At 39.9% G+C, this 12,924-nt stretch overlaps 1 protein-coding gene across 4 annotated transcripts in view; it reads left to right on the forward strand.

The window, feature by feature from the left end:
* LOC141904926 (THO complex subunit 2-like) overlaps positions 1-12,924 on the forward strand; it is a 55,811-nt gene that overhangs the window by 29,990 nt on the left and 12,897 nt on the right. For all 4 annotated transcript variants that reach the window (XM_074793551.1, XM_074793553.1, XM_074793552.1 and 1 more), the window contains one exon: positions 12,718-12,876. In XM_074793551.1, coding sequence (XP_074649652.1) covers positions 12,718-12,876 — 159 coding nt within the window. The remainder of the gene's footprint in view (positions 1-12,717; positions 12,877-12,924) is intronic.

The raw sequence follows: 12,924 nt of genomic DNA on the forward strand, positions 1-12,924 counted from the left end.
CTTACTGAAATAGTAGTCACTAGCAGTAACTGAAATAGTAGTCATCAAGCAACTAAATTGTTTTAAAATGCATCCTTTGATTAATGTTGTTGTCATTTATCGGAGTCAGTTGTATCGGTAATGACAGTATATGTGTTTATGTAATATATTGGAGGCTGCGAGTAGCTCACTGAGTGTCATCAGTCACCAGTCACCGTCGCGCTACGTGAATCCATTAAAACCATGAAACAAAAAAACATAGTAATTGAGCATGAATAATAGACGTACGATGAAGGTTCATTAGATCGGTCGTAATTATCGGCCTGTATTAAAAACAAACTAAAAACTATTCCTGGCCTTGAACTGAATGGTGCCCTCCATCAGAAAACTTTTGAAAATTTGATGCTCACATATGGCCTCTGATTTCCGTTGATATAGCATAGGTCGACCGCTAACTAAATGAACAAACTTATAGAAAACATCGAATGTTTTTATTGTTAATATGTTTATAGTTGTAAGCCTAATGTTTCTGCGTAACATTGACTTAAATTCAGTCGGGTATCTGCTGATTTGATTGGATGATTATTAAAGATATATAGATATGATAATACTTTGAATATGACAAGCATCAGGACCTCAGAAATCATGATGTGATCGTCAAGAGCCGCGGCCTTCGTTTATGGACATACATTTATCGACCAATTAATTCAGCTGGAGTACTCGAAATTTATGAATACAGTGTTGTACCCTGAAGAGTGCAGTCCACTTGAAAATGATTTCCACCTTGTCACCCGTTAACCGGTGCTCGGTGTTCCACAATAGTTTTCTTTTATTCATTTCGTTTTCTGTTGATTATTCATCGGTTTATTAGATAATCAGGTACAATCGTCGCAATCAAAGCTTCTGCCGGTGAGATGGTGGTTTTTTTTTCTCGGGGGAGACTAATGTTATTCCGGCGGCGGCGACATTTATCAGTCGTTTTCATCGCGGGCAAATCATTTTATCAAATAAAAAAAAACGACGGAATTGCATTAAACGCAGTGCAACAAGGACAGCGTTCATGATTGGATTTCTTGTAGTACACGTATGATACCAGAGACATGTTCAACGTCAGCGGTGCATTGCGGTGCGGTGCGGTGCGGCGCGGTGCGGCGCGGCGCGGCGCGGTGCGGTGCTCATCGTATTTCACGGATCAGATGATTAAAAAACAAAACCTGAAACTTATCAAGTGTCCTTCACGCAAGCGGTACATTTCCTCGAGAGTTAAAAAAACTAAGGTCTATTCTTAGGCTCACTCAGATTCCCTGAAAACTCCTTATATGGTAAAGAAAACGAATTTTATTTCAGTTCTCATTAACTGATTTCGATGTTTTACCCGTAAAATTGCGATAAATTAAGAAAAACAAACAAAGAAAAGGTAATTTCATATGATATATAATTCAATTGGATTTTTGCGCCTACGCTTCAGGGCAAACATGAGTGTGTTTAATGCGTGTTCAGCGGTGTATAGTAATTGTTTATTATTGACTGGAGGACTGGAGGAGGACTGGAGGAGGACTGGAGGAGGACTGGAGGATGGATGATACCGGTGCAATGAAATATCTCGCTTTGTAGAAAGGAAAACTGTTTGAGTATTTCAAACATGTAATGGATCCGTATTTGAGTATTGAAGATCATCATTGATTTTTTTCTGAATAATGGGAGGTTATATTTTTGAACGTGTTTGTCATATCTTTTTCGTTCTGCCTGTTTTGAAACGATGATGCGGTGAAAAGCGATGATGAAATGTAGAGTTGAATTTTACAAGATTACCGTTTTTGCAGGACACATTTTTGTGTTGTTTATTGAACTCGCGCGAATTCGTTCGATGTTTTTGCCCGATTTTTCATCTCGATTTAAGTCGATTTCTTTCTCTCGAATATCAAGAAGTTAAAAGCCAGCGCAATATTAAATAACTCGTAGTAAGAATCACGAGGTTTTCATCTCTTGAAGAAGTTGATTTCGAAAGATTTCACAACCAAAATCTGTTTTTCTGATGTTTTGGTTGTTTGCATCTTAAATTTTTCATATTGATGATTTTGAAAAAATCCAAAAATGATAAGAAGGAATCTTTCCGAAATGTCAGAATAATAGATTTTAATGAATTTTCATCAGGCTGAAATAGGAAATAAATACCTTATTTCTCCTGACCTAATCGACTGGGTCATTTTTATATAAAATTTGCGATGATTTTATTTCTATAGCTGTTGGGTCTCTTATGTAAGCTTGATCATAATTTTTTTCAAAACTAATGTACAGGGTGGCCTGTATAGCCAGGTGGCCGGCTAGGCCAACCGTAAATTAAGCTCAGCAAAAACGAGAAAAAACGAGCCTAAAAGTCTATGTCTATATCCATTAACTGCAGGTGATGCCAAAAGAAATTAAAAATTGAAAAAAAGTTCTATATTTCACGGTAGTTGGTAGTTAAGTAGAACGCTGCTGTTCACATCAGCTGCAATCGATTCTAAAATTCAAACGCGGTTATCAAATACAAAACAATTTTTTTAAATTCAATTTTCCCGTTGACTGGTTTCGTTGGCGAATGGTTTCGGTTAAAGTCTGGTTAAATTACCAATCGCATCGTCGATGAAAAAACAGAGAGAGTGAGAGAGAGCGCGCGAGAGCATATTTGTTTGGAATGAAATTCGATCGGTCATCATTCATTTATTGTGACAGCCTTTTACAATGAACTTACACAAATCAATTGACGGAAACAGCTTGAAGTTGACTAGACTTACATCGCGCCGGCGTTGGAACCTGTTGCTTTTTTCATTTTTCAAACCGATTCTTTTCTGCTTCGACGGGTAAATTCGCCGGTGAAAAGCGCTCCCCGCGCGGAACGGTACCTCTTCTGTTGAAGATTTCGAGGGTAGATGCTGGAAGCGCGTTATGTGGGTGGATGGTTGCGATACGATATTTTTCATGGGTCACTAAGGAACGCGTGAAACTGTCGAAGAAACTTCGTTACTGGGAAAAGATAACGTGACGCGAACAGGATTTATGACTGGGGGTGGTGGGGAGGAGGTGGGGGTGGTGGGAAGGAAGGGGCTTTTAACAAAGGTTTGCGTTTACAGGCATGAAATTTTACAACTGTCAAGGGACAATTTGTCATCTTATGAATCACATTATCCAGCAGTAAAATCTCAGATTATCAGTTTTTTTTTTCATGCGTTGTTGAGTAAATCATGGTGAAATTGCACCTAGGTTTTCGCGGCTGTTGTACTGATTGACTTTGTGATTTATACGACTTTTTGTTTTCTTCGATGAATTATTTTGTCCCTGCTACGGATGGGGATCATTATATTGTACAATAACAGCAATCTCCCTGGAGAAAACTGGCCACCGCCTCCCCTACCCCCCCCCCTGACTTCATACAGCGGAACCTCATTAAAATGACCTCAGATCTATTGTTTATTCAATTTTGATGATCTTGATGATTGCATACCGTGGATATAATGAACTACCAGTTAATTTAGTAGCTCCTGACCTGCAAAACCTGGACAACTTGGGGAATTGGTAAATTTCACCAAAAACCTGGAAATTTGGATATGCTATTGACTACGCCACTTCTTTATCATTAAGTGATTCAATGAAAAATGAATGAGATTTTTACATTTCAAACTTAGAAATTTCTCTTGATTCACTCGTGGAATTTTGTGTAATCACAAGGAAAAATTGGGGAAAACCCAGGGGGATTTGTAAATGGGCTGAAACTGGTGACACTTGAGTTCTGGTTGGTAGCGTGAAATTCGTTCCGACAAGGTTCCACGGAACCTCGTAAATTCAGCTGCGTTTTTACGAAGTTTTTCTCGATTTTCTCGATGCGGTGGAAGATCATTTCACGTAGCTGTGTGTTATTACTATCGATATATCGACTGGTTTTCACACAGTTTACGCCGGGTATCGTCGTCGCCATCATCATCGTTACCTATTTCTGTGTGATCTCTACAGATTCGCACACGCGACACTATTTTGCTCATCGTGTACCCGAGTCGTGTAGTAGCGTAATGATTCAGGGGCTCTTATTTACCGGAGACAAATGAATGATCCCGGCGGGTCTTTTTCTAAATCATGACCGATAAAACAGGTGATTAGTATACAGTACGAGCGAGTTGCAGTCAATGTTGCATACGAGAACCGACCGATCGTTTTCGGAATTTTTGATAAATTAAGCGACTGTTTCCGGTTTTATAGCCGTTCTTCGATATCGTTATAGTTACCGAATTGATTCTCCCTAAATCATGACCGGGTTTAGGAGTATACGGTTTGAGACGGTCTCATATTCGAGAACTGGGTCTGTTTTCTGTATTGGTGACCGGTTCGGGTTTTATGACCAACCTTCGATCGACGCGTTAACCCTTTCGGTAACCTAATTAATGACTCTGAACTGCTGGAGATTGTTTGAAAATTTTGAAAACTTCCACCCCAGGCTGTTGTATGATGGGCATAATGCTTTAGTGCCTCTACTCCCCGGTGCGGTGTATTGTTAGTTACTAATATCCCACTATGTTTGAAAGGTGCTGCCATCTTTCAATAGGGACAAAATGGGTTTACTAATAATATCTATACACCGCATGATGGTGTTCTAGCAAAATCCATCATCAATTTATACGCCGTCATGCGGTGTAGATGCATTGAAAGGGTTAAGATATGAGGTGGAAAATTTTAGCCTCTCGCGATCCAGTTTGCTTCATTTGTAACATTTGTTTTGATTAAAAATCATCGCCATTGTTGCTGCTGCTGCTGCTGCTGCTGCTGCTGTAGTGCCTCACAAACGAGCAGCGAGCAAGCGGGTTATGGAGCAAAAGATATGAACCGAACTAGTGTTCTTGAGTGTATATAGCTGTGAGGGGTTATTGCGGCCTGGTTTAATGTCACTGTCGTGCTTATACCCGCCGGTCACTCATTAATGTTTGAAATCGGCAGGCAATAATTAGACGTAACCCAGCTTCGCCCGCGGTGCCCGAGCCGGGTGCCGCTTCGTATAATTGGCCCAACACTCCTATGACACTGTACAGTCATACGCAAAACAAAAGAAATGACGATTTTCGCCGATACACAGAGTTCTACGCTCATTTCATTTCGCTGATCGTGGTCACTTTATTGGCAGTTCGCTCGTGAGAATTTAGAAACAAACTCAAGTTTTGCCGTTTAGAAATTTGCTTGATGTCTGTTCTTGAATTGAACACTAGAAATTCTAGAAATCTATGACTGATAGAAGAATGATGACGACAGATCATCGGATCTAACGATTTCGCGATTAATCTAACTATCTTCAACAGTTAGGGAGAGAAATTCATGTTTTCATAATAACGGTTTCTCTAATGATGAGATCTAGATCAATATCGAAACGGTTTCATTAGATTAATAATAAATATAAGATATCATCAATTGTTCGTCAAGAAATGGATTTTCTTTCACTTCATACTTGATGGCTTCTATGATTCTGCTGCTTCTAACAGCGAAACAGTTTCTCTGAAGATTTATGATTTTTTTTTATCTACGATTCGATATACAAAGGATAGCGTTCGGTCGTCTTGAGGGTCCGTTGGTTTCATGCATGATGTGAACTAATATTCCTCCGTCGTCGTTGTCAGAAAACGGGAACAATATCGCACTTATGTAGTGGCATAAACGTACTCGTATAGCTCGGGTTCTCTATACGTATATCATGCATATGAAATAGCGTTAAGAGTCTAATATGTACTTAGGATATTTACCTTCGGAATGATTGCGGATAATTGAAATATATCAATACTGGCGCAAACTGTCCGACCATCTTGCGTCAACGATTTACGTTCAAACACCTTCAGCTTCTGATTAAGAGTTTCAGCCCGTTCAGCCATTTTACATTCTTCAATCTTATCGAAGAGCTTTCTAAGATCTGTGTTCAAACTCTTGTTCTTTTATGATCAACAAAAAATATGTGATTTTGATCTCTTTAATCTTGATTGCACATTGTTTTAACAGTAAACACAAACTAGGCTGATCATTCTTCGTGTAATTTGTATGTAATCGAATTCGGTAGACCAAAATTGACAATTTATGGAAACCCATGAAATTCGCCTTGTCCTAGCCATCTCCATGATTTTATTAATCTTAAATCTTTAATGTAAACGGTAAAACCTTCATTACAGTTATTTCTATAATCGTTTTTATCGCGCGCACGTCAAGGAATTGGTCTTTGTTTTGAAGAGTTATTAGTTATCGCCACCTGTTTGAATATTCAATCTTAAGCCGATGATATTTCTTAAAGTTTTAAGATCGCGCATTGATTTCGCGTTGGCAGGTGAAACCCGGTCTCAGGATTTAGGGAGCTTATAAGATGATTTATGATTTTCGAGTAGTCCCCGGTGCCTGCACGAGCGATTCGCCTCATACAGCGAAGGCGCGCGGTTACTCTTTCTTAATCTTGATGGATTTTTCCGACTTGAAGCTCGGCGTTAATGGAGGTACACGAATTTAATCTCGCGAGCCGAATCTTGGGAATGGACTCGTTGAAGCGGATATGAATAGGAATGGATTCGAACGGTCTCGCGGGAATCTCACGGGAATCTCGCGGGAATCTCGCGGTTATACGTTAATAGTAGCCATGAAATATGTATGCGAGTTTTTACTGCTGTTATTTCCCGATGGAAAGTCATTCCTTCATCTTTTGAATTCTCCGGCGCATTTACCGCTAATTAACTCTTAGCCTTTATATACATCAGCCACGCTAACTTGTATTCATTTTGCTAAAACAGTCTTCGAATGTTCCTCAGTGACACAGAAGATATCTCTTCGCTAGAAACATAAATAGTCATACTGTGAATCTGAATCAATCCTTCGATTGTGACCAGTGCAATAATCCATTGGAATGTTCTGTAGCCGCGAACACATGGGGACCAGGACCAGGCCCAGGCCCGAGTCAGATTTGTGCCTAAGTATAGAGCGGGTTCACATTGTAAACCATTCACTTGATGCTATACAATGCTATTTGTTTTAGAGTCCATGCTTAAACTAAGCTAAGTGAATCACTTAGGGAACCACTTAGGATTCGTGTGTAACAATTGGACCCTTTACTGAAATTTGGCACAGGCCTGGTCCGCTGTTTTGCTCATGCCATATTGATCCATTTTGCCCATGTGTGAACGCTCGTGCGATCTGATTCCGAAACAAATCCTTCTATTTTGATGCGCAAAAAGCCACTGAAATATTCTCCATACGCTTCATTTCGTCGGCTAATGTCTGTTTCCTTCGTTATAAATTGTCTCTACGTGAGTTTGGCTTCACGGCGCGTTAATGGAACCAGCTCTCAATACTGCATGGATTCTTCGGTTTATCGAGAAAAAAACACTGCGTATCATTTATCTCGCAACGTACCTTCAACTGAACCTCAAACGCCGCGGAATTCACCGTTTCGATTCCGGATGAAAAGCCATTCTCCGGAAACTATAAACAGTAGACCACTTCAAAGTTAATTTCCTGACTTGACAATTTCCTGAGTTAACAATCGTATTAACGCATAAGTCAGATACTAAGCCCCTTTCATTTGTGGACACACAGCTTAGCAGTGTTGTTATAATATGTCTGCAGGTCTTCTCTGGTGCACGGCGCCTCAAGCGGAGAACACTCCATCGCCTGTTGCTAAAGGCTGCAATCGCAAAGAACTTCATTTTCTGGTGATAGACCCCCCCATCTGTATTTTGTTACATTTTATCTGAGACAATTCAGGCATGTCCATTCAGCACCAGAGGGAGTTTTTCATGAACAGGTTGTTCCATGACAACTCTTTCGGATATGTTGGTTGTGTCCCGAGTAATTATTCTTGTAGATGAACTACCTTGGAAACTTGAGCTTGTGATGGACTAGACGAATCATTTGCTGCAGGGATTTGCTGGTGATTGAGTACAATGCGCCCAATCTGTCACAGGCTTTAACTTATAAACTCATATCGATGAAGCAAATGTCATAATTCGTTCAGGTATATGTCGTTGTAGATTGTAGACATCACGTGGTCAACTGACCAGTGGACTGGCCAGTCATATCCTATACCCTACATCACCTGACAACTAGTGACATCATAGTCCTAGTTGGCCAGCTGATCTGATCCTACACTCAGAGCTATTGGCAGGTGAACCTTTCACTGAGGAAAGTGTACTAATGATAACTGTCGATATAAATACGTGGGGTAGTTTTTTTATCTGTCAGTTCAGCAAACAATATGGAATATTAGTCAGCAGATGCTCGACAATATGGTCTTCCATGTCATATATAAATGTCATATATCATGTCATTCAACTAACACTGACACATTCAGCAGTCATGTACTGATATACATTGACAAGTCAAATAAACATTAATATATCCAGTGTATATGACTACACCTCTCTCCCAGGTCTTTCATCCACTTATATAAGCTATTTTGAATTCGTCTACCGGAAGATGGTGATCGAAAAGTGACACATAAATTATGTGATTACCGGGTTTGAATCTGGGCATCAATTACGACAAGTATCTTAAAAACGTCTTTCGTTGAACACGCGAGTCATTATCCAGTAATAGATGCGTTCGTTTGGCTTATTGTTGGTGTAAATAACGAACGAGTTCTTTCCGTTGCCTCGTTCCGGCGCACTTAGAACTGCATCAGAAACCTATTAGAAGCCCCGATGCGGTCCCGACCCGAGCGGAACTGACTTTCCCGCATTTAATCGCGTCCTACTGACATTAACGCGTTCGGCTTGCTGCGCGTTTAGTCGGAAGGAAACAAATTATTCATGTAATTAATTAACGCTGTCTACTAATGATCCGTGATTGCCTTTTTGCCCCCCCCCCCCAGATTTGCGCAGTTCGATTTAGAATGAAACCTTATTTCAAATTTCAAATATAACGGCTGAATGTTTGCATATTTATGACGTTAACGTTTTCGGATTTATTCAGGTAGACACGAATCCGAATTTTTATCATCACTTTGACGCTGATTTAATGCGATATTTAGTGTTCTGAATATCGGACTTCTCGACGCTGTCACATACAGTTACATTCTCAACGGGCGTTCTATACATACCCCCTCTCAGCCCCCCCCCCCCCCGAGCGTAAAATCAGCCTCGGGATTTAATCCTACGCTTGAAATTCAATTACGAAACATAAACGCTCGTATACCCCCTTGTTCATAATTGAATGCTTACACGGTAGCAATCATTGAAATCTATCGTCGTGAAATACGGGTCGCGCGAGTTCGACGTGGAATATTCCGGCGGCGTTCTTGAGCTACTTTCGTTTCGGGGAATTCGTGAAGGTGTTACTTAAAAATTCTCACTGTTCTTACCGCTTCTTTTTGCCTTTCTTCCGTTCTACAGCTCGTCTGAATATTAACGATATTCTGAGAATTACGTTTTACCCGTGTTGCTTCTACAGCAGTCAACTAAAATTTGACTTGAAGAGAGAATTTACTAAATAATGAACTGGCGTCGAGAGATGCAGTAAACCTCGCCTACATCCTGACACGAACAACTTTTGACTGAGACAAAAATTGAAATCGTTTTACTGACTTATAACTGTGTTTTTATCCGGATCATTTTCGCCAATCCTAGTTTGTCGATTTAAACGAGGTCTTACGCTGCGGATTTGTTTTTCCAAGAAATTAATGTTTTCTGTAGATAGTTCATAAAGGCTAAGGCTGAATATCGTTTATCGTAAACACACAAATTACTCAACTAGTTTTAGTACGGGTCAATCTGATGTTATCAGACACGCTGAACACTGACTGACTGGGCATTATGATCTGTCAGGTAGATGACTACCACCTCGCTGGGTCTCATACATCAGTATTCCATACAGTATTCAACATGTTGTAATTGGCTCTTCAGTTGGGACGACGTCAACATCACATATATATTGGATACTGTTAAGATTGCCTATTTCCCGTGACAGCCTCTTCCGATCGAAATTCAAATTTAAACATTCGCGCTAGAGTTTCCAATTTCGAAACCGTTGGATGTGCGAAGATTTTGCATTTTCGTCTTCCATTGCGATCGGACTGCGATGAATTCGGTCGTCAACCTTTCCGAAATAAGATTCTAATCATAAATGCTAATAATTGCAGGCATCCAGGGTTTATTTGCCTTGAGTATTGTGATGGTCTTTAATTTGCCAGCTGAACTTCTAAGATCAATAAGAGTAGATTTCAGGTACCTTCCCCTTGCAGGTAAATGTTTGAGATTACATTTATCTCATCCTATGTATACCGGTGTGTATATCAGACAGACTAAATGTGTTACAGTCGCATTTACTTTCACAGGTTCTAATTTGGCCCTCGTACCTGGAATGGACCAATTTTGAGCAGATCAATCCAGACCTGTGCATTAAAAGTTCATAAAGACTTTGTGGTGCATCATTCGCTTTTAAATCAGTGGTCTAGACTCAATACTAACTGACAGGTAATGAAAGCGAAGTTTCAATTCATACACACAGATATGGTCAACTCCGTAATTTAGAACTGATGTGCAATGGATCAGTTTTTTTTGGGGACCAATTTATTTCATGCTGATGTTAATGTTTGGTCCATCCTGAATTTGAGCAGACTTGATTTAGAACATGGCTTCATGTGACTAATGGACTGCTTTTTGCTCGAGCGAATAGAAAGAGAGAAGTGTACTCGAAATTAAGCGAGTAAAATTCATGATCCTTTGTTCCCTATTTGTTGAGATGAATGAGGATTATTCTGTTATTGTTCGTTCGAAGCTCTCAATATTTTCACCGTAAGAATTAAGTACTGTTCAAGGACGTCGTAGTCATCGGGAGTCTTAAAACAATCAAACCACACGGCGAGGACGACATCCTGTAAGGTTTTCTAGAACGCTTGCAGGATTTACAACTTTGATTTCAGCTGGCTTCCACTCCATTAACACTTCCGACTTCACATATGGTTTTGAGTTGCGTTGTTTATCGACGAGGCTCTATAATAAAGACTCTCCGCGCTTGTAAGAAAAAGTATTAAGCGTCAAGGACGAATGGAGAACAAACGCAAGTCTCTTTCGACTAGCAAATTTGCGCCCGTTAATGGCTTCTCGTAAAAAGTAACCATTTTTTCGGCCGCATCAAAGAGAAATTTAGTTTTCAGTTCATTCGGCGATAATAAACAAGAGAGTGCTCTCACACTTGACCAGACGGCTTTCGTTCGTCGTATTGCGTTCGAAAGCCGCGTTGAAATCGCTGAATTCATTTAGTCGACGAATTTACTCAATAACAGTCTCAAAGCGTCGGCGCTGATGAAAATTCAATGCTTGTCGATTGCTGCTAGATTAATGCGAATGTTTTCAGCTCGGTCGGCGGCGATAACAAAAAAGAGAACCTGAATGCGGTAGTAATCTAGCCACTGGCTAGAAACTGACTATTCTGATCAAGTCATCGAACCGTGCTAGCGAAGATTAATCCTGTATCTATACGCTAAGATGGATTATAATCTCATTAAAAACAGTTCCGGCTTTAAATTATGCACAATTTTTTATGAGTTGATTAGCAAAATCACAACTGACATTCGATTCAGAAAATATAGCCACAGTTGCGCAAGTGTTTTTGGCTCAGGCCAAATTTGGCTTGTGCAAGATTAGGTCTGGTTTGGACTGGTGCCAATTTGGCCCATGCCTGTTTAATCTAAGCCAGATTCGGCCAGGCCTATAATTTCAGACTAGGTCTGTGCCAAATTCTAGCATGGGTCAAATTATGGCAAATGAATTACAACTGGTTCCTCTCCACTTATTCATGGGACAAATTTGGCCGGATCCGGGCGAAATCGTCTCCGTGTGATCATGTCGTTATTGATTATAGCTGATGATTGAAAGAATTCAATTATCATTCATTTAGTAGATAATATACAATAACATGAACTGTGTGTGGGTGAAGCTTATTCATCTCGGTTTATCTATGAAAATGACTTCTGATTAATAAAAAAAGCGCCTTAATTCGACCATTCAATACAGATCATGTGTACATAGTGAAACCACTCCTATAATAATCCTATTGATTGTGGCAAACCGTTTTACCCTCGACTATAAACAGCTAATCAATGATTTTCCACGAAATTTTTGAATGGAGCATTAGTACAGTTTTGATTGGATTTTTGTTCATATGTTTCGATAACCATCCCGACTCAGTGGTAAATCAACTGGCCAATAAGTACAGCACTTCTGTGAACTCGGGAGTATCTGTGCAGTTAGGTCGAAACAGAGCTAATAACTGCTCCTGATTTTCAATGCTTTGTTTCTATTTTGTGCTGGAGAATACTGAATTGATTTGTTTGATGTGTATGAAAGATGTTACTGAGGGTCTTAGCATTGATTCGAGCATTTTCTTTCATATTTTCAATTTTTTTTGTTTTTAATCAACTTGTTTACTGAAAGCACTTTTTCAAGAGGTTGGCAGCCCTGGTGAAATATTGAAGATCAAAATTGCTCGAATATTCTCTATCAAAATGTGACGATCTCTGACGATCACTGACGATCAAATAAACTTTGATAACTTGTTTTTCATAGACGCAGATGCTATAAACTCTCTGAATTATATATACCAAAGAACAAACTCGGATGATATCACTCGTCTTCATGGACAAAGAAGATCCGATTTGAGCGGAATCGACTGTATATATTTAGATTGATTTGCCCTCTGTGATCATTCAGACGTTTCATCTTATCGTCGCGTTTTGCCTTCGTGTATTTTCAGTTGCGTCCGTCGGACAACGACATCAACGAACAACACAAACGAGATATCTCCGACGCGAAAGCGTATTTACGTAAACTGAACGTCGTATCGTTGGTCGACAAGGCGAACGAAGATAAAGAAAAGGAGAAAGAAACGGAGAAAGAAACGAAAAACGAACAGGTAATGTCGAGGACGTTGGTCGCGACGACGTTTCGATCGCACGACCTC

Source organism: Tubulanus polymorphus, chromosome 5, assembly GCF_964204645.1.
Source record: "Tubulanus polymorphus chromosome 5, tnTubPoly1.2, whole genome shotgun sequence".
Lineage (NCBI taxonomy): Eukaryota > Metazoa > Nemertea > Palaeonemertea > Tubulaniformes > Tubulanidae > Tubulanus > Tubulanus polymorphus.